Below are 23310 nucleotides of genomic sequence, written 5' to 3'. Positions count from 1 at the left end.
AGCAGTTTACGACTCTGTGTAAAGTGTGAGGTTGTTTTCCAAGGGAGGTTATCTCCAAAAAAAGAAAATGAAATCGCCTTAGCCCTTCTGCAAAGGTGATAAACTATAATTATCATTTTCTTTGGAATACACTGCCCTCTGCAAAGGTTAAAAGCACATTCATTGCCATCTGCCAGGACACTTCCTGCCATTATATTGACCAAAGGATTGATTTACACACCTCTTGTACATTGTTCGCTAGACAATTACAGTTTATTATACACGGATGTTACACAATCATAATGTACATATCAGAATCAATCAAACATAGAGACAGCCTCAGTCGATCCATATATGCAGAACTCAGAAACCCGTAATGCGGTCTGCCTGTAGTTCCACTGTCGGACGGTGGGGGGCGGCAGCACACTTTTCAACCAGCTACTAGCCTGCTTATGTCAGGAGAAGAAGACGGTTACCAGGGTAACGTCAACATCATCTCGGGTTGCTGGCTTTCTAGCTAGCTAGCGTTTGAACTTTTAGCGTTAGTTGACATTTCCGTCCTCAAGTAAAGTACCTAACGAAACAGCCGCTTCGGTTGGACACTTAGAGACAGCTGCTGTCGAAGAAAACGACCAAGGAGGAGTTCAGTCCAAGGTACGACACACTTGCTAGCTTACTCACGCTGACCCGAGGCTACGAGCTAACGCTAAAGGGATAGCAGCTCTGACAAGTGGCGATGGTTAGCGTTGGGTAAACAAAATGGGTTCACGTCACAGTATTGTTTACAGGTAACGTCTACTTTGCCGTGACAGTACAGAGCTAACGCTAACGCCGTGATTCATTACAGAAACGATATGACGTCAGTAACGGTACACAAATCTAAATTGCATGGTCAACAAACTATCTGAAAATCTTTTAATCAGCATTGGCTTTTATTGTTATGCTTTCGTCCTTTAAATGTGTGTTGTAAGCTAACGAGCAGCAACGTAGGTGTACTTAAAAACAACCTTTTTTCCAAACACACAAACCTCATAGGATCACTTTATAACTCCTCTGATTTTGCATCAGTGGTGTTTTGTTTTTTTATGTGGCTAATTGTGAAGCTTATTTTAAATAGCTTCCCACACAGTGTCAGGTGAGTGTTGCCACAATCAACAGTCCCCTATCATAGAAACAATGGCACACACATACAAGTGGAGGAGTCTCCTCAGATGCAAAGAGAAGGATTGTGCTCCACGTGCCAAACATCACACAGTGTGAAACATGTGAGTCTCACCAAGCAAACATTACTAACAGGCACTTCGCTGTAGCAGCACCACTGGGGTGTATGGGTTTCTTTCCACCCATCAGCAACATATATTTGATTCGTTACTTGTTATTTTAACTGTTAACTGTATATTACATGTTATACTGGTTTCAGGCATCATGGCCAGTCAGCGGCCTCCCTCCAGTATCGGCCGTCCATTGAGCCGCAGTGGTTCTGTGGTCCCTGGCGCTGGAAGACCCCCAACTGCCGTCCGACCTCCTCCTACAGCTATCCGTGTCGCAACTGGGGTAAGTCAACTACAGCTTGGATGCATTTCAGCTTTGAGATACAAGTGCCCTTACTGTGAGTATATTGGGTACTTTGCTAAAGTCACAGCACCAGACTAACTAGAATAGCAAAGGTACAAAAGCCCCAAAGTATCACTCAGTGCCCTTTCCTTCAATGGCCATTTCTTAAATCTTAGGTTGATGAGTTCACAAACAAGAGATGTAATCATTCAACATGGTTAAATCAGTGTAATATGTTCATATCTACAGATACTGTCTCAGTAAGGTGGATCTAAATTAAAATAACTTATTTTAAAATTTTGTAAAAGAGATTTAAAAAAAGTTATTTAGTTGAACTTAGGTAAGTTCTAAATCACTGCCTACAAACTCTTGATAAAGACGAAGTTTTACACTGTTTTTATGTATAGTGGGTAGCATTAACATTTGCGGACCACATACAAGCGGCTTCATTTTTCTCTTTTTTTTTTCTCTGGTCTCTGTTTGACCTCACTCTATAGCATGCATCAAAAATAAAGTTACCCAACCGTATCCGGTGATTACATGGTCACTTTCTTCCATTTCTCATTGTTTGAGAAATGGAAGAAAACTACTTTTAGTGCAAGGAAAGTTTGTGCTTGCAATTGTGATCTGTATGTAATTTGCTTCTGATTTACTAATTCAGCATCTTACAACACAATCAGTATATGGGACTGACTTAAGATGGTGTTGTGTTGTTAACCAGCTGTAACTTTGATCACTAATGCTTTGTTCAAATGAGTTTGTAAACCAAGTCTCATTTCATTTTTAATCCAGATGGTTCCCGGTACAAGCGGTCATCCCGGTATGAGGGGCGGCATCCCGATCTCCATCCCTGGAGTCCTCTCAGCACAGATCAAAGTGACTGACAGGCCTGTGACCCAACAGGGGCTCAGTGGCATGAAGACTGGCATGAAAGGTTAGTCTGAAGTGACGTCAGCTGGCACTTCTTTGAAAAGATGTCAGGACACTTTGAGCCACTATGAACCAACAGATATTAAGTCTCACCTCTCTTTCTTTCCAACACCTCCTTCCTTCTTCCACACCTACAAGGACCTCAGAGACAGATTCTGGATAAGTCCTACTACTTGGGCCTTCTTAGGTAACACATGTTACTATAAGTTCTACTATCACCATCTAAATTGTCGAGTAAAACAGGTTAAGCGCTCATTGGTATTACTTTATACTTGTGTTTCCAGCAGGGCAACCTTTCCTTAAACATCCTGTTGTAACACACTGGTCAATTTTACCATTTTTTCCCCGTTGTGCTGTTAGGAGTAAGATCAACGAGTTAACCACAGAGACCAGCAAACTGCACAAAGAGATTGACAACTACAACCAGGAGAATTCTGTTTATCTCTCCTACGAGAAGAGGTGAGTGGTGTTTTTAAAACTTCATACTGACGCTGTACACTTTGTAATACATTCACAGACCAGGTTCTTGTATTTTCTTTTTTTTAGATCTTCTGCATTCCACAGCCCTCAAATATTCATAAATATAAGAAGAAACACTTGGTGACAAACTAACCGTTTTTTTTTTTCCCTTTAGAGCCGAAGGCCTGGCTTTAGAGATTAAGGATTTTCAAGGCCAGCTTGCTGACTACAACATGGTAAATGGCTGTAAACTAGAAGTCTTAGCCAGTGTCTAGGATTATTTTCAATGAGTAGACACTGGGAAATAATCTTCGGCTCCTACATCCTGGATATGACAAGCAACCAATTAAAGTAAAAAAACAATCTGAGCTGGAGTTTTGACGTATGGTAAGTGTATATAAAGAATGCAAACACCAATGGATTAGCTCAAACAAATGAAAGGCTGGAAAGAGCCCCCCAAATGGTTAATCATGGTTTTACAGTCAGTGTATTTAGATCAAGAAAACATCATTTGAATATTAGCTGTTTACTTAAATTTTCTGGTATAATACAAGGTGTCTGAAAAGTCTTGAAAGGTTTACAATGGACTGTACTACCCCTATTTTGACAAATCCCACTGATATGTAGCTCAATTGTTTGAACATTTTCTGTTTGTATTTCCAGCTGGTGGACAAGCTCAACACCAACACAGAGATGGAGGAAATGATCAATGACTACAACATTGTAAGTACACCATGTAAACTATATGGTAACTTTTCTGACACCTCCCACTTAAAAAGAAGTCAAGTCAAAGATGTGATACAGTGGGCTGATTTGGGGTTAAAATAGCAGACAGACTGTTCCTTATTTTAAATATAATGAGAATGCCCGTTCATTCCTTTTGTTTTGCTTCCTCTCTGCCCTCCCAGTTGAAGGCTCACAACGACAGCGAGGCTGAAAGCATTGATAGCATCTTCACTGAGAGGAGAGAGTAAGTACTTGGTGGATGTTTAATTATAGTTATTGCAGGGTGTTCTCAACAACACAATTGCTTTGCTCGAGATCACTGGGTAAGGATTTATGTTGGGGGATTATGCTTTTTAAATTTATATTTAATGTTGGTTTTCTCAAAAATAATCCCAATCCATTGACTATGTGTACAGGCACCGAGTTAAGCCTCTCAATGCAGCTTTTTATGGTTGAGTCATGTGAGATATAGCGATAATATTTAGATTTGAATAGCTTTCTTTGGACATGTACCCAGCACATTCAGAATATGGATATCAACAGGGGTTTTTACCGCAGTTTTCGAAACACGGCCTCTTGCCTGTTTCCGGTTAGCTCTGTGCATTGTACACAAACCAACTAGCCAAATATGTTGGCTTTTTGAAGAATGTGGTTGAAGGAATGAAAGAGTGAGTCCGTGTTCCCACGGTCGAAAAAGTCCTCCACTGGCGGAAAACTTTAAAAAAAATCGTTCTGTTATTATTATAGTAAATTCATCTTTATTAGCCATGTAAACACCTTAATAGGGAAATTGACTTTTTCTGTATAATATTATTAAAAATATCTAAATATAATTAACTAAAAATAATTTCGGCATGTAAACGTAGTCGATGTTAATTCTTAAAAATATAAATGGTAATAGAAGAAAACATGGACAAAAAATAGGCTTATCGTGTTTCGTGAGATATTTTTTATTTACCAATTGGTGTCATCAATGATCGATTTTGGAAATGTTAGCTGCATTTTACAGTTGGACAACAATTTGATCTTTAGAATGTAGCACAAATCAACCAATTTATGTGTTAATCTTTTATTGGTTTTGAGTGCAGCTTTTAAAAAAATTACTGAAGCAGAGGCAAGAATCCAAAAATTTCATCTTGGGCAGACTTGCAAAGGAAAGTATATGGGTAGCTCTTCAAACAATTGCCATGCAAAGCCCTACATCTGTGCTATATTTAAGTCAATGTATTCGTGGTACTTAAATGTAACATGTATTTGTCAGCTGGAAAGAGAGGCCTGTTAGTTGAAAAGAGCTCAAATGTTAAAGTTATAATAGAAACAGTACAAAACTCTTAGAGGAGGAGCCACAGAGCCAGGACAATGTTTAAGTAACCCCTAGAATGATGATGCATAGTTAAATGATTTTATTCACTTGTCAAGTTATCCACCTTGGGTGATGTAGCCTGGACATATTCCAGCTGCTGTTTTTCTCTTTGTGGTTCTGCTGAAGTCTCCTCCATCTCACTCTTCGCTCTTGATGTATGGATCCTCAAAATACCCATCCTCCTCCTCTATCTGCCCATTCTCTTGTTTGAAGGTGAATGTCTGTTGGTTCACGTATCTCCCCGTCTCAGAGAAGACTGTCGTCACAACGTCTTCCTCCTCCTGGCGCAGCCGGCGATGACGGTAGTTGTGGAAGAGCTTGTACAAGGAAGGCCCCTTTATGGCACACGCAATGAGCATGGAGGTGGTCAGCGCCAAGGCTGCAACACCTGCCACGAACTTCCACGTGTTGCCGAGCACGGGTGTCTGGTCTAGTTGGGTTTGCAGGGTGGAAAGAGGGAGGAGAGACCAGTCTGTTAAGCTTGTTATGTTATATTTGTACAGCCACATAGAAGAGAAGTTAAAGAATAGGAAAATAGGTCAAATAAGCCACATCTCTCTTAGTCGTACCTTTGTTGATGTTGTGGTTCTGGCTTGATGTCAGTGTGGTCTGCAGCGTAGTGGATGAGCCCCAAGAATCTTGAGACTTGACTGGTTTCTGTGGGGCTGTAGTGAAGATGGATGGTGATGATGGGTAACACATAGCTGTAGCCTGCAAAAGATCTCTTCCAGAAGCACAGGTGATTTGTTTTCCCCCTGTAGAGCCACACACATGAAAGGTCATTCATTTTAACATGCATCCATTTAGAATAATCTGTCAGCAATTTGAATTTGTTCATGTTTGAATAAGCACCTTGGTCGCTTTGATGTAAAATTCACAATGGCCCCTTTACCACTGGACCGCACTAACATCTGGCTATGGTTTATAGTGAAAACTGTTATAATTTGCATTTGTTCCTGGGACAAGTGACTGCAGTACTAAAGGTATCCATCGGCTCCACCTCCAACCAGCAGTGATGGAAACATGGGACCTGGGTTAACGCGCTATTTCTTCGCCACTCTTCCTGCAGAAATGTTATAACTTCTGCAACTGTTTGTCATCTCAGCCACAACATCATTACATTATCTATGGCTTCCATGCTGCTTTCTACTGTTTACTAACCCTGTTTGCTGGTGCGATTGTGACAGCGAATGTGAAACACCAGAAAAAAATATCTGAAAGGTTACTCGTCTAGTGGCAATGGGAAAGTAGTCTATTGCCTTATTTTAGAGGGTTAACTCGGGTTTAGAAACCTTCATACACACACTAATCTGTTCCGATGCAAAAGTCCTGTGACAGAGGATGTCGTATGTTGTACAGATTGTAAAGCCCTCTCAGGCAAATTTGTGATTTTGCACTATTCAAAATTAATTCAATTGAATTGAAATGAATGATTACCAAAGGTTACTCCGAATGCTTTGACCTCTCCAATGCTGCCCAGCAGCGGACAGGAGCAGTTCCAGGGGTTTCCTTGTAGTTTCAGCACCTAATAAGACCAGACTGGGTTAGTTTAACAGGCTAATAATTACTTGGAAGGGGGCAAATGCTTGGCCAGGTTGACACTTTGTTTTGTTTCTTCTATTTTGCATAGAACAACTTTGGTCCACTAATAACTAAATATTGACAATAATTAACTACAATACAAAGGTTTTTACTAAGGTTGTATTTCAAACATTGACGAATTAGACATTAATTTTTGATTTGCACAATATTGTGTAAACAGGCTCCCTAATATTCAGCTTTAGCCTGATAATACACAGTTACCTTTTCTTCTTCTTTTTTTAAACTAGCTCATAATACATTTTGAAAGCCTTGCACATGTTGGGGAATCCTCCAGAATATCCCCAGGGGGTTTACCTGCAGTTTAGTCAGCCCTCTGAATAGCTGTGTATGGAGAGTTGTCAGCAGGTTGTGGGACAGGTCCAGTTCGGTCAGGACATCTAGCCCGGAGAAGGACTCTGGGTCCAGGCTGTGGTAACACACAGTAGTGGCATCAGTTGTAAATGCAGTAATTATTGTACCATTGGAAGTACAAACGGTGTCACAGTCATACTTATACCACTGATGCAGTCATCCTCTTGGCTAATCAGTAACAAATATTTCAATTGCTAGAGCAGTAAAAAGTTTTATCAAAAGGGACAATAGTAGCACTGGAAAAAAATGGAACAAAATTGGTGCCTTTCCTGCATACTGACATCCTAATAACTTTTCCAGTGTATTTAAAACGTGTTAAATTAATATGTAAAATGAAAGTTATCATCTATTTTCTCTTTTATTCACCTGCTGATTCTGTTCCTGGACAGAGACAGCACCCTGAGGTGCAGTACCACAGAGAAGTACTTTGCTGGTATACTTCTCACCAGGTTACCATCCAGGTGGAGTTCTAGCAGTCTGGGATAACTAGCCAGGGCTAGTCTGTCGGTCTCATTCAGAGTAATCAGGCTCCCCTCAATCACCAGTTTAGTAACAGAGGAACTGTTGCAACTGTTAGGAATGACGCACAGGAGCTTGTTGGTGAAGTTCTTTACCTGCTGATGGATGGATGGACAGTTATTACAACAGATGAATAATCCGAATGAATGCATACAGATGAACCATCATTGCTCTGGGTGAGTGTCAACAAAAAAATGATTTCCACTGCTAGATTAACAGAAATAAAATAGAAAGAGTAGAACATTTCCTACCAGTGCGTCCTCTTTCACAACCTCAGTATTACTTCCCAGTGTAGTCATTGCTACCACTGAAGTCAACCACAGCAGTAGAAGAGGTTGACTCCACCACTCCATTATCCCACCCTAAAAAAACAGAAAACACTCTGGGTAATCAATATTTTATATGGAAAATAGTCTCCCCTCTGTTTTACCTGGAATACTGGGCGATTCAGTCTGTTTTCCCAAACAATATTCTTTTTTTCCCTGCTGTACACTGACATAGCTTCTGACCAGCAGCCTATATACATTAAAAGCAACTTTTGCAGACGTTGGGTTTGCCTACATGATCACTGCAGTGCAGCTTTATGGGTAATACCTTACTTTTAGTTACACCATCGAATTCAAGTCTGTTTCATAGGTTTAATGTGAGAACTATCATTGTAAACACGTGGCCACATTAAAGGTGCAATGTGTAACATGTAGCCACCTGCTCCAAACAAATAGGGGTCCGCATTTCCCTTCTCAAGATACAAGCTGTATAACAAAACTGGATGGGTCGGAGCTAGCTGGTTAGCATGCTAATTATATCTCTGCAACACAATACATAGACGTCTTTGACATAACATTATCATTGTAAGCGCTTCACATTCTGTTGATAATGTTAGTTCCATTTTTAAAGTGCTCTTTCAATACATCTTTTGAGAATGACATACTTTTGAAGAAATTGTAGACTGTACATTCACATAAGTATAAAAATTCTCAAGTAAACTTGGATGACTGAGACTGGACGTTGCACAGAACTATTTCAACACCTCAAACTATGACCTGGACCTGAGGTTTTCATTACCACTTGTAAACATGTAACAGCATATATAAAATCTCTGATGACTAAAAAAAGAGACTAAAAAAGAGAACTCAGTGATACAATTAAGTCGATACAGCGTCACTGGAGTCTCTTATGTTCCAGATACCTTTTGGAGAAAGCAAACACCTTGAAGTTCTTGAAACGGAAATTCAGTGAAGAACAAGCACACCTGTTATATGTGTCAGCTGAATAACCTTTAACCTGCATACAGTACAACATCTATCACTGTCCTCATTGTTGTTTTTTAATGTTATATTTTTCATCTCACAATGTTTTTTCATCTCAAGATCCAAGTTGTTCTGTAACTATTCTATAGTACTGAAAAACAACCAAAGACACTTACCTGTACTTCCAGGGGCAGGTAGATGAACTTATCTCACCTGTCACTGTGATGCAGCCAGCCGAGCAAATGAACTTTGTTCCCTGTTGTAAAACTTTTATGCTGACAGGCATTGTTTCTGCTAACTAAACATTTATATATTGGATGAAGTCCCGCCTCCTTTCCTCCTTACTTTCTTACTTTGGTAAGAAGTATATTCAAGCCTTGTTGGACATCGACAAATTTAGATAATACAGCAAATTAATGATCAGGATTATTCGCTATTGACGATTAAAGTATTTTAAAAATGTAAAAGTTATTGAAGGTTGAAGGAACAGAGTAAAGATAGCATAGGAGAAGGATTTAAAGGGGGTTTGAATAATGTTAGAGAAGAGAGAAGGAAAGTTGTAAGAGGAGGAGAGAGATTGGGGTGTAATTTGATGGAATGCAAGAGGGATTTAAGGAAAGGTAGTGAGACGGACAAGAAGGTAAAGGAGAAAGATATGACGACAACAGAAAGGAAGCAGTGATATATTATTTATACATTTATCTCCATCTGTCATCTCTACCACCCTTTTTCCTCTGCATCCTTTCTTTATCTCATCTGTTCTTTATTCTTACGTTTACCTGCTCTGGGCTTAAATGTGGCCTTGGAACCCCCCCCCCCCCCCCCCATGCTATTGTCTAAAGAAAACTAAAAACTATTCCACCCTGTTTGTTTTGCAGAAGAGAGGAGGCCATCCGGGCGATCGAGGAAGAGATCAGGAGGGAAAGGCGCGTGGCTGATGAGGTTGTCCAGGCGATGCCAGCCGCAAAGCAAGAGAAGTATTTCACCATGACAACAGCCAATGAGGAACTGCTACAGGTATTAATGTAGTTTTAGCCTAATATTGTTGTGATACTGCTCTTCCCCTCATATGAATTAAGTATCAGTGTAATGTTTTCACGATACTGCCATGGCAACTCTATTGTAGTATTAAACTGGGTTTAGAGGGCACTTCACTCTGCTCTCAGTTTGACTTGTTGTTTTCGGGGTTTGTTTCATGCATCAAAGCGCTTGTGTTAGTACAAGCGTTATTCTATAAGGAATATAATGTTTCCATGGTTCTTCATCTCCTAATCTCCTTTCGTCGTCTTCTCCTTGCCTCTTTTTTGGTTTTGTTTTGTAGGAGCTAACTGTTCTCCAGGAGGAGCTGGACATTCTGATAACCAGGAAGGAGGACTACGACGCTGTGAGTTGGATTAAAAAGATGATAGGTTAATGTATGGAATGAGGGAAGGGTTTCCACGTGGTTAACCAACTAAATTTAAAACATTTAAAGACATTCTTAATACCACGAAAATGTTGTTCATCACCAAAAAATAGAGACGTTTTAAGGCCATTGGCCTTTCTTTAAGTAAACCTTAATTAAAAGATATAAAGGAGCAGTGTGTGGGATTTGGGGCGATCTATTGGCAGAAACTGAATACAATGTTTCTAACTATGTTTCATTAGTGTATAATCATCTAAAACTAAGAATCATTGAGTTTTCGTTGCCTTAGAATGAGCCCTTCATATCTACATAGACACTGGCTATAGAGAGAGCCTTTCTCTTTTAGAAATCACCTAAAGGCCACCGTAGGGAAGGGTGAACGGAGTAATCGGCGCAACTATATTCAACCAGGGGCTGGAACACTAACAAAATGCCCGTAGCTAGCTAAACATGTTGAATATCAGCATGTCAAAGGATTATTTTATTTTATCATGATGGGAAAGAGGTAGCTGTTAGAGAGCTGATGTTAGCTATGTGTAAGCAAGTTATTGTAGTTAGTTTAGGCACTTGCAAACATAATTCTGCATAGCTTTCTGAGTTATCCACATTGACACAACACAAGTTGCACACTGGTGAAGATGTTAGCTCCGTTAACAGATACATAGTTAGCCTAAAACATACATTTGGACAAAATGCCTACTTGTACTGGTAGGTAGGCATACTGAGAGTCAGGATCCACAATGTTCCCATTCTTCCTGCTGATTCCTCAATGTTGTTGTCTTAAAGGCTCATGTTTTTTGTTTGGCAGCTTATAAAAACTTAGTTCTGCGTTCTTTGCCCTTTGATGTTGGTAGTGCATCCCATCACACAGCAACTCTGAGGCATTTTGCTGTGCCTTTAAATAGCTGATGGTCTCAATTATTTATGTAGGTCATGAAGAGACATCTGCATTGAATTGTGAATGTTTCATAACCAGTTAAAAATCCCAAAATGTATTCCATTGGTTGCAATCTGCATCCTCACCACTCGATGCCACTATATTCTACACACTGCTTGGACTTTCCAAGAACTGCAGAAGGGGTGCTATATAAGTGCAGTCCACTTATCATGTACCATCAGCAGTAGCAGGAGTGTAAATAATCCTACCTTTCATTCTCCTATGTGCAGGAGCTGGCCCACTCACACATAAAGCAGGAGGTGGTTCGGCTTCACGAGACTCTATCGGTGCTGGAGGCGAAACGTGACGCCATGGAGGCTGAGCACAAGAGCCTGGGCTCCCCACAGGAGGAGAGGGAGCAGTTATTCAAACAGGTTCGCTTCAACTAGCAGCAACTATGCTTCACATGCAGCAACAATGTTTTATTAGATTGATATAAACTGCATCCATTAGAAGAAAAAAAATCTACTTATTTTGGTTTGACAAAAAGTCTTAATTTAATCTTGCCACTTTGATGTGGTTAAAAGCTGCAGAAACCAGAAAAAAAATGAATATAAACTCAACATAACTACGATAAAATAAAAAGTGAGCCAAACAACACAATCAGATTATTATTATATTATAACTAATTATTTAATCTGGACAGACGGCCAATAGAGGATGACAGGAACAGGCAGTGCACTGACTGCAAGAGTTGTGGTTTGTAAAGAAACGATTTAAGCTGCTGTTCTGTTTTCCAGGTGAAGGAAGACAACCAGGAAATCGCCAGTATGGAGAGACAGTATGTACCGTTGTTGTCACACCACAACTCTTTGTTTTTTTGCATTGTTGGGTTCCATTTTCTTTTTAAAATTCTATTAAGATAAACTCATTACTTGAATAAGAAATACAAGCATTAAACTCTGAGTTCTTTAAATTACTGGAATTAAGTCAAATTATTATTATTTTCTTTTTACATGATTTTGTAGTTCTTAAAACAACAAGTGGTTGGCTCTCTTAACATGATCCACTTGGAAGTTAGATGTAGAACAACTGAACAACAAAGAGTTTCATATTCATGAAACCTGTTGAAGAAACCTGAAGATAGCATATATATAAATATAAATGTTTTTTGTCACTCACCCTGCAACCTTTGACCTCACAATAATAAATTTAAAGCCTGTTTTGCTTCGGTGTAATGATGTGTGTGCGTTTTGTGTCTGTGTGTGTGTTTGTGTTCAGGCTTACAGAGATCAGGGACAGGATGGGACAAATCACAGAGGAGATCCGGCAGCTGGAGCAGGACTCAGAGGAAGCTCAGGGTAACACTGGACAAATGTTTTCTCCATGATATATGCTTTTGGAAAACTCCCTCTAAAATATATGTAATCTTATAGTGGAATTTTATAAACTATTTTCTTTTTAACATATGGAAGGACGACACTAACTATCATTTCCATTAGCCATAAATCTGCTGATCGTTTCTAAATGAATGGGTTGGTAGAAAAATGCTGATCAAAATTTACCAAAGCCACAGATGACTTCTTTGATCTGACTTTTTCTGTCCGACCAACGGTCCAATACACAAAGATGAAGACATACCAGCGAATATGTATCATTTACATTTGGATTTTTTTCTTTCAAAATGATTTTTAAAAGGACACAATGTGTCCCTTTTAAAATATTGCTCAATTATCAAAATTGTTGAAGATTAATTTATTCTCATTCAAATAATTGATTAGTTGCGTCTTTACTTGGAAATATTACCAAATGTACACACAAAGTATATGACAGTGCTACCAGATAAAATATTCATTTGATAATTTTATTGAATAATTATATTATGTCTTGCTAAACTATGTATAACAGTTTTTGTATCTGTCCATAAGGGGAGTGTCAGCAGAAATACAAAGAGCTGAAGAGGAAAGAGGAGGAAATTGACCGTAAGTTGAACATTTGACAATTTAACTGAGTAAACCTGAGTAGACTTTGATCATAGTGACAATATCAAAAATCACAGCATTATTTACTCTATCTGATATGAATTAGGTGTCACTATTGTGGGTTTGACTATTGATGCTTTCTTATATTTAGCAGACCCTGGGTAAGGAAAGTAGTCTAGAAACATTCATGAATATTGAGGATATACTCTAATAGCAAAGCAATGACAGTATATTATTATAGGTTATATATACTGTATATTTAGTTCATATAATATGGAAGAACACACTTTGCCATGCCGTTTTGGAAATTACCACCAGGTGGTGCAGTTGGCATCCTTTTAAATCATGATATATCCTGACATAAAAGACCAATATATCTGCATGACCAGATTATTGGTTCAAATATGATCACATGGCAGCTAGTAGTAATAACTTCCTTCATTCCTTCCTTTTGTTCCAGGGTACCTGGAGTCATTTGAGGAGTCCAGGGCTCAGGAGCAGGACAAGATGAACCAGAGTCAGGAGAACATCGTCTCACTCCTGGAACACTGCAGCAGAGTGAGGAAGAAGGGGGGGAGGTGGAGTAGGGGGAGGAAAGGAAAGAAGTGGAAATGATAGTAAGGAGACAAAGAGAAGACTAAGTGTGTCTATCTATGTGTGTGTTTGTAGAACATGTTGCGGCTACATCAGGTGGATACAGTGACAGCCAGTGAGCTGAGGAACATGCAGGAGGTGCTGGTCAGTAAGGAGACAGAGGTGGTCCAATCAGAGAGCACTGCCAGAGGACTGACATCTGGTAAGTGACACACACACACACACACACACACACACACACACACACACACACACACACACACACACACACACACACACACACACACACACACACACACACACACACACACAAAAACACATTTTGCCCCAGTGAAATATACCCACTTAAGTGAACCTCACATCCACCACCACCCAGAGTCCCAGCGTCTGCAGCAGGACCTGGAGAAGGTGCAGCAGCTGGAGGGGAAGATCACGGGTGAGCTCAGCACCCTGAAGGAGCGCGTCACAACCATGGAGTCTGAGCTGGTCACCTACCGAGACCTGGACACCCTGAGGCACACAGCTGAGGAGAAGAAAAAGGTAACGAGAGTAGCAGAAATTGAGAAAGTGGTTGGTTTGTGCAGCTATGTGCTACATGTGTATTTATTTATAGTTTACAGATACCAGTTTTGATCTTGATACATTTACCACAGAACTCTAAACTAGTTATAATATTCTGTTTTGCTTGAGACAGCTAAACAGTAGGCTAACCAAATGTATGTTGCTCCGGTGCAGAGACTGCAGGAGGACCGCGTATCGCTGACTCAGCGGCGGGATTCATTCAGACAGCTGTTGGAGGAACTGAACCAGAAATATGAAGCTCTGAAGACCACGCTGCAAGAAAACGAGACTCACGCTCAGGTCAGAGCATTTTACACTTTGGTTAGAAAAACATAAACATATCAGCAGAGTGTTTCAAATGCTCCTGGAAAATTTAGGAAAAACTGACAGAACTGTCTTGTGTCTGTATTGTCTCATTTTCTGGTCATCTGCAGTCACAGTCTATACATAGTGTACATTAGATAATGATCCAATTAGCATTTTGACACTAAATTGTGTTTAACTGAACATAAGGGGGTGAAAGGTAATGGTGACAGAAATGGTTCAGTATAGCAGGAAAAAATAGCTATCACCCCCTCTTCTGTACCCCCAGTTGAAGTGCTCTTGAGCAAGGCAATTAAATCATTTTATCTTGTTATGAACTCATCTTGTGTGTCTGGTTGTGTGCTTTTTGTTTTAGCTGGCTAACCTTGAGAGGAAATGGCAACACTTGGAGCAGAACAACTTTGTAATGAAAGAGTGTATCCTTCTGAAATCTGCGTCTTTATCTTTTATTTTTTTAACTTAATGTTTTTGTCTTGTTAAAGTGCCGAAAACTCATCACTTCCAAAGATAACAGTTCTGATATGTGATGTGTCCCTGTGAAAGCCACCTGTTGGTCACAGCAGTGATTGGTTTTCCTTAACTGCCGGATCAGTCATCGCCTCTAAATCTCAGGAGAGTGACTACGCCTCCGTCGCCAAGAACGTCTCCCAACAAGTGGCCGAGTACAACAAGTGTCTGATAGACTTCTTGCAGAACAACAGGGGTTAAACACACATCAACAAACAGGAGAAAAAAAGGTTATATTTAAAACGTCTGCAGTCTGAAGACACATTTCAGTTAACATCATGATAAAGTGGTTATTCTCGAGACAGTTAAATATTCACTTAATAAACTTTTTCAGCTTTTGATGAAAGTGGCACTGTCCATTAGACTGTAACTGCTTACTGTTCGAAAATACCTAAATATGTCTTTGTAGTTAAAGTTGAAAGTATTTATCTACTATATTTTGTATTTAAATGTGTAGGACATTTTGCTGTAATCCATGTCACTACTGTGGGTTTCTGTGAACGTATCTTTAAAGTGCTCCAGTTATTTTAATAAAGGAGTTTTGAGAAATTTTCAATTAAACTTCTGCAGTTTGTAACGTGAGCCTCCAAAGCCCTGAAGCCCCGCCCCCCGCTGTGGATTAAAGTTAATTAATATTGAACCTGTCCATCTTCCACACTGCATGTCCTTGAGTCCCCAGGCAAGTGTGAGGTAGATCTGATGAACAGTTCTTAAAATAAGTGAAGGACATACAGACAGACACACATTACCAGATTATACTGTGATGGGTTTGTGTTTTGCTGTTATTGTCTACATTGTTTGTCTGCTCTGTTTGGCTGGTGTTTTCGGTCTTTGTTCATAGTCAGTATGTTAAACGGACAGGTGTTTTGACCCTTCGACATGCATGAAATCAAAGTAGGTTTTTACTATCACCTGTTCAAAAACTGTGTAATTACATGAAGCCTTTGTGAAAGAATATGTTATATCAACACCCTCGGACAATTTAATTAAAAAAATGACCGAAATCGTCCTTAAAAAAAAGCACTTTATATGTAATGAGTGACATGGAAATATAACTTGGGTACACATAATGCACATAAATAACGTACAAGGTGATCTCAGATCACCTTGGTCTTCCTCTGGATACAGACATTTTCCTGCTGGCTGAAGTCCTGTCTTCAGACCATCGCTTCTTACTGAAGTATGACACCTGTCCAGCAACTGCTTCCTTCTCTGATGGTTTCTTATACCGTGAGGAGGGTCTGGTGCGTCCAGGAACACCTCATCCAACAGGAAGCATCAGGAGTCACATGGCAGATTCAGTGTTACAATATACCGTCATGTTTTATCTTAGCCAACTGCAGAAGCGTGGCTTCTATGACGGAGGAGCATATTTAAAGGGTTGTTTGGTGATCAGTACTTATATCAAGGTGATTACATTATGACGAGTTTAATCGTTAGTTAATTAGATATGGAGGAAGAAATTGGTTTCACAGAAAAATTTACTTTTGAGTGTAACTTGCGAAGGTTTTAAATTCAGTTCCTGCTGTTGTTAGTGCAGGAGCGTTTAAAAAGCTTAAACGAAAAAATCATTGTACAAATTTTTACGACAAAATATTAAATTGTGTGTGGGTTCATCAAACAGGAATGCTTTAAGTCATGTCTGAAAGATTTTAGACTTGACTCGAAAATGGTCCAAAATACTTGAAAGGAGCTCCGTCATCTACTGCTAAGGACATTACATTTTTATTAAATACTTAAAAATGAACCTACCTTACTAAGACTATTTTCACTTTGTTTAAAATACTATACTATACTATGGCTCTTTGACATCCTATACTAGACTTTTGACATACTGTACTATGACATTTATGACTATGATTTACGATGTAATTACTTTTTATGACATACTATTGTATGACTTTTAATTACATACGATACTATGAGTTTATATAATTTTTTTTGACATACTATACTTTGACCTTTTATGACATAGTATGTTATGTTTTTTAACACTTATTTCTGCATACAATACAATTGCTTTTAATGACCATTTGTGACATAGTATATTATAACTTTTTAATGACTTTTTTGACACACTATACTATGATTTTTATGACGTTCTATATTATAATTTATTTATGACATAATATGCTTCGTAACATAAACGTAATATAAGATTACTTTTTGACATACTATACTATGACTTTTTTCAACATATGCTTTTATACAGCATATTATACTATGACCATTTTTAGACTAAACTATTAATTTTGTATGACTTTTTTAAGACTTATTTTGATATACTACTATGACTTTTACTTTTAACGATATACTATACTCCGACTTTTTTATGACTTTTTGCGACATGCTATACTATCACTTTATAATAACTTTTTTCGACATACTATATACTCCGACTTTTTTATGATCTTTTTCGACATACTATACTATGACTTTTTTAGGACTTTAATCGATATACAATACAATGACGTTTTCAACATACTATACTATGACTTTTTTAAGACTTTTTCAACATACCAAACTGACTTTTTTATGACTTTTTTTTCGACATACTATACTAAAACCTTTTGCAACATACTATACTATGACTTTTTTATGACTTTTTGCGACATGCTATATTATGACTTTTTTATGACTTTTCTCAACAAACTATACTATAGTCTTATTAATGAGTTTTTCCAACATTCTTTACGAGGACTTTTTCATAACTTTTTTTGGGCATACAATGCTATGATTTTTTTCAACATACAATATTATCACTTTTTTATGACTTTTTTGGAGATACATTACTATGGCTTTTTACGAAATACTATACGTTGACTTTTTTCAACATACTATACTGTGACTTTTGTATGACTTTTTTTGGACATGCTATACTATGACTTTTTTATAACTTTTTTCGACACACTATGCTATGACTTTTTTAAGACTTTTTTGACATGATATACTATGACTTTTTACCACATACTATACTATTTGGTTTTTATGACTTTTGGCGACTTACTATGCTACACTTTGACTTTATTAGACATGCTGTACTATGACTGTTTTCGACATACTATACAATTACTTTTTATGACTTTTTTGCCACACTTAACTTTGACTTTTACGCTGACTTTTCAACATATTATATTATGACTTTATTTGTCATACTATACCATTACTTACATATCAATTTTTGTTGACATAATATACTATGACTTTATTACCACTTTTTTAACATTCTAAACAATATTTTTTTGACATACTACACTACAACCTTTTTATGACTTTGTCTCAAAATACTGTACTGTCATTTACAAAAAATGTATGGACAAACTATACAATGACTTTCATCAACATACTATACTGTCTATACTTTTTAATTGTTTGGACAATATACACAATATATTCTATGATGTTTTTGGACATACTATAAAATGACTTTTTTCTGACTGTTTTTCGACAGTCTATACTATGACTTTTCCATTTGATTTTTTTGGGGGGGAAAAAACATGTAAATATGACATTTCTGTTTGTTCTATGTGTTATTGTGTATGAATATTTGCCCTGTCTGTTTCCATTGCATTTTGTTTTTATCAATACACCAACTCTTCCACCTTTGCCAGACATAACTCTTTTTGCTATATTTTTTTCTGTATTTCACAGTTTCCAGTTTTTAATGCACAAATAGAGAATGTGCATTACAACAGGTGGATGGAAAGGCACCTACAGTATAGAAAACAACTTCTACTTATTCTTAATACAATAATACTGGGGTATGAAAACAAATTTCAGAAGTTATCAGAATTGAAGTTTATTTACATATTTCATAATGTAGAACAGTATCTTCTGTTGAAAGAGCAAATGAAAAGGAGAAGAAGTTAACAAGGAGAGGATAAAAGGTTAAGATGCTTTTACAGTTTCAGTACCTGTTGCATAGTTTGACATGATTAAACAGAATACCTTCTCTAATATTGTGCTATGCATTTACAATATCAAACAGCCCGAGACCAAAATAAATTCTAAAACCTGCTACTGGTTTCCTTTTTGAGACCAGAAACCAGATTGTGGTAAGATGTGTCTCTACAGAGCTGTGTGCACTACACATCTTCTTTCACAGTGAAATATCACCACAACGATCCAAACTGACATATAACAATAATTAAACCTGAAACAAAATTATCCTAACAAAGAGCCATAACAGGCTTCGCTGTTGTACAAATACAAACACAAAAATGTACAAACACTGTCTGGTGCCATGAGGGGAATCCACTGGAGGGCAGTCTGTTAATCTTTATATAAAAAGAGAGAGACACCTATATATATATATATCTTTATATATATATATATATATCTGACAGAACAAAATAAGAAGATTAGCAATAATTGCATTTAAGATGTGTGAGCTGCTATAAATTAAGTTACATTTTTGTAATAGCAAGAAATAACTACAGGTCAGATTACAGTAGATTGAAAGCTTTTGATAATCCTGGTGCCCACAGAATGAATTATTAATTAACTTTAGCCTGTGGAAGCCCATTTCTGTCTTTAGGGAGGGAGAAAAAAAATAAAATAAAATTCAACACGAAGTTGTTTATCATTCAATTTATTATCATTTTTTTTATGGATAGTAGGTCGTAATTATCAGCTACCATGTCATAATTAGGACAAACTAAATCATAATTATGAGATAGAATATTGGAATTTTGAGCTACTGAGTCATAATGACGTATTTATTAATGACTTTTTTTTCAGTGAAAGAATTGAGCTTCCATATTAAGCATCCCCCTCAGGTCAACATTTCTATTAAGGAAAAAAAAAAAGTAGCAAATTCATCCTCCATCAGAATTGACATTTTATCACATATTATACTTGCAATGCTGTTTTTTTCTTTTATTAATTGTTTTTAAATTACTTGAGCCATACAAGCCACAACGTAATGTGTATTTCCCTGTTGATTTTAAACACTGCATGTCAGAAGCTGTTGTACCTGTTATGGCCACCAGATGTTACATTAACTCAAAATCCTCAGTTGTCATAAAGGAAAAATATGCCTAATGTAAGAACCAAACAAACAGATTTATATGACATGTAGCAATGATTTAAGAGAACCTGTCACATACCCCAGTTCCTCCATTCGCATTTTAGAAAATTTTGGTACGAATGAAATGCATGCATGGTCGAGAGCAGTGGCAAAGAGACAGCCCGTCTTCCTCCACAGGGGGAAACACATCAAATTGTAATATTTTGTGTAATGTATCAGTGTGATTGAGGTTTGACAGCGCAGACTTGTGATTGAAGCAAACCTCACAGAAAAAAAGAGGAGAAAGAAGAGGTTTAGAAGTAAAAAGATGACAACGCTTTTGTAAGAGGCCCATTGTTTGAGTTCGATGGGATCGCATAGGGGAAAAACTATGCTTCAGACGAAGCGCAGCTACCTCTTCAAACTACCACATCATCATCATCATCAGTTAACTTGGCTCCGTCTAAAGGCACCAGCATGTCTCAAGCTCTTTAATCAAGGTGTTAAATCTTATTTGTGTAATCTGTACAAACACAGAAGTGTGCTGTCACAGATAACTTATTTTGGGGCTTTGAAACTTTAGTGGCAAATATTCCAGAATAGTTGAAGCTGCATAAAAACGAATCTGCTCATATAGAGGCCAATAAACAAATGAATAAATAAGTTGACTGTGCCCTATGACATCATATGAAATAGATGACCAGGCTGTGCTGAGAGTAGTCACTCATTAAATAAATTGGCTTCATTAATAAAGTGAAATGAAAACTAATGAAAAAGAAATGGTGCCCTTGTCAGTGTTCATCTATTCATAGACGAGAGATCAGAACAGCAAGCAGGCTAAGAAACAGAACACGTCATGTTCTTCTGTCCGTCAGCCTATTGAGCTCATCTGTGAATTCAGTACTCTGGACAGCGCCGCACCTACAAACAGTATTACAAATGATGATGCATAATAAATAATGTTGGATTACTTTTCCTTATTTCATGGGCAATTTTTGGGAAAATGCATATAGAACTAGAAGATGCTCTCAGTAGACTGTAGCTCTCCACCAGGTTTGCCTGCAGCGACTACTGCTGTTGTGTGTGAATGAATGAATACAACCCACATTTTTATAATCCACCGTCTAGACACCAATGGACTGGAAGGCACAGTAACACGCACGTTATAAAAACTCAAACAAGCGGTGATGTATGCAGCCAAGAGACTCAAAGTTGCCGATAAGACACGTCACACAATCTTGCCCAAAACAGGATAAAGCTCAGTAAGCCGTCTGCCCACGTAGCAGTGATCCAGGGCTGGATATGGTATGTTAGCAAAAATAGAAGCTTGCAGATGACAATCAGTTGTTAAGTCTGAACCCATTGTAAGCCCAGCTCTATCTATGTCTGACTGCTACTATAGAAAGGACGGACTTCCTGCTCACTTTTAAAACTGAAAACAGTGGATGTTTTAGTAAAAATAACCGGGTTATGAGGAATATTTCAACATTCTAGGAAGGGAATATATTCAATTTCAAGCAGCGAGTGAGGTGAGTATATCAATATCAAAATAATGTCTGTGTCTTAAGTGCAGAGATAGTGTCGGGGAATGGTTATCCAAAGCAGAGAAAACCACTAGCTATCTCTTAAGTTCACAATTAACATGTTGCATCTTTGTTTCATACACAAAAAGAAATGTAAGAAACTAAAATGTTTGGTTTGAAGTGAAATAACCTGCTGAACATGAGTGCAGAGTTTCCAGCATATTTCTGTTTGTGTACAGATTAAACAAATGGGAACAACATGGTAATTAGTGAACCTGTGTTAAAGATGTTAGCTCTTATGCTAAGCTGACAATAAGATAATTGTCTGCAGCTCATGGGGGCACAAATGGACACATTTCCCACAATGTCAAAGTATCCCTTTTCATTTTGGATTGGAAACCCTCCTTTACAAACCTTAGTTGTGGAAAAATATGCAAAAAAAGAGTGAGAGGCAAACTGTGAACTTATTTCTAACCACATTTAAATGACACAGGTTTCTCCTCCTAAGTCTAGTTTTGATTCATAGTCTTAATAGGTGGTTTCCTTTGATTTTTGATCCAAAAAGGCATTGAAAAAACAGTTTGGATTTCATTGAAGGTTTGATTCCCCCAGGCAGAAACTGTGTTACCAATCAAAGCTTTATTTTACTGTGACAAATAATTCAGTAGATCATCTTTAATGTACTTTCAAATGTTTGTAGCTGCAGGAGAAAAATATTAAGTTAAATCCAGTCAGGTCATATGAATGACCAAAGGCAGTCAGTCTGGAGTCAGATTTTCATTTGTTTCCATTGAAAGTGCATGGAGAGATGCAACAGCCATGCTTGAGAGAAATAAGCTGAGTGCAAAGGAACCTCCTCTCAGTCAATGATTCAGCAGAAATGTCAGTGGAGGAACATGGATCACTGCTGCAGCTCCTACACAGCACATCCACTAGTCTCAACTACAACATCCATGTCACAGTCAGGGAGCAGAAGAACAATGACCATATGAATCCACCTCTCTCAGTCTGCTCCATATTATTCAAACATCTGTACACACATTTATTTATGGAAATATGTTCCTTCAGATATTTACTGACTTGTTTTAATTTAATTTAAATACCTCTCCACAATGTGGGCCTACAGTGCAACGTCACATCCTGTCAGTCCATGCAGCAGGACTAAATGGAAAACCAGGCCGATGGAATGCTCGTTTTACTGTTATATGCAGATTGTGGTAATTCACTTTGATCAGTATAAAGTCGCTGCTGTTCTGGCTGATGGTACCAACAAACAATATGTCACTCATGTTCCACCGTTGGATACTGCTCTCAACCTAAATGGCATACACCACTGCAGTGAGTATGGTACACATAAGACCTGCTGTATGGCTCTGGGTCTTGCAGAAAGTGTCATACAGCTGCAGAGGAGATCATTGCTGTTTCCTTGACACACACAGTACCAGCATGAAACTATTTTTATACATGAAAATAATGCTGAAACTGTGGATAGACAGAAAATTATATATTTTTTCAAGCAACAAAGCCAACGACAGCTTTGTTCCAGCGTCTTGGTTATGAGGATTTTACTGCTCTGTGATGGTATATGACAGTTCATTAACTATCTTGGGTTTTAGACTGTTGGTTGGACAAATGAAGTGATTTTATTGGGGCAAGAACAGTGTCCTAATTGCAATTCTGAGTTGGAGGCACTACAGAACTAGGTGTCAACATGATTAAAAGCCTCCATCACAAGCAATACAATCTAAATACAATCCAATATTAACATAAATAATGAACATTTATTTCAACTAATC

At 37.9% G+C, this 23310-nt stretch overlaps 2 protein-coding genes across 5 annotated transcripts; one reads left to right on the top strand and one right to left on the bottom strand.

Moving 5' to 3' along the window:
* Positions 1–485: 485 nt before the first annotated feature.
* On the top strand, positions 486–15498 carry ift74 (intraflagellar transport 74). 3 transcript variants are annotated; one of them, XM_054622874.1, is made up of 20 exons: positions 486–633; positions 1400–1533; positions 2326–2467; positions 2602–2650; positions 2824–2922; positions 3098–3158; positions 3586–3645; positions 3831–3892; positions 9612–9750; positions 10055–10117; positions 11306–11449; positions 11816–11856; positions 12297–12376; positions 12944–12997; positions 13458–13555; positions 13667–13793; positions 13968–14131; positions 14327–14452; positions 14832–14892; positions 15069–15498. In XM_054622874.1, exons 2-20 carry the CDS (start codon positions 1405–1407, stop codon positions 15182–15184), a joined length of 1815 nt encoding a protein of 604 aa, XP_054478849.1. In that variant the 5' UTR covers positions 486–633; positions 1400–1404; the 3' UTR covers positions 15185–15498. The 3 variants fall into 3 exon arrangements, with proteins under 3 accessions (XP_054478849.1, XP_054478851.1, XP_054478850.1); XM_054622876.1 differs by lacking the exon at positions 486–633 and adding an exon at positions 760–848; XM_054622875.1 differs by lacking the exon at positions 486–633 and adding an exon at positions 1164–1244.
* On the bottom strand, positions 4612–8981 carry LOC129110701 (leucine-rich repeat-containing protein 19-like). Of its 2 annotated transcripts, none has more exons than XM_054622877.1 (7): positions 8910–8981; positions 7735–7845; positions 7331–7581; positions 6908–7019; positions 6449–6536; positions 5581–5766; positions 4612–5441 (listed from the first exon to the last, which is right to left on the bottom strand). In XM_054622877.1, the coding sequence occupies exons 2-7, from the start codon at positions 7834–7836 to the stop codon at positions 5149–5151; spliced, it is 1032 nt and encodes a 343-aa protein (XP_054478852.1). In that variant the 5' UTR covers positions 7837–7845; positions 8910–8981; the 3' UTR covers positions 4612–5148. The 2 variants fall into 2 exon arrangements, with proteins under 2 accessions (XP_054478852.1, XP_054478853.1); XM_054622878.1 differs by having other exon boundaries at positions 7331–7578.
* Positions 15499–23310: the final 7812 nt, after the last annotated feature.

This window comes from Anoplopoma fimbria, chromosome 21 (assembly GCF_027596085.1).
Source record: "Anoplopoma fimbria isolate UVic2021 breed Golden Eagle Sablefish chromosome 21, Afim_UVic_2022, whole genome shotgun sequence".
NCBI lineage: Eukaryota > Metazoa > Chordata > Actinopteri > Perciformes > Anoplopomatidae > Anoplopoma > Anoplopoma fimbria.
Note: the sequence above shows the minus strand (reverse complement) of the source record. Positions and strands in the feature narration are given on the sequence as shown.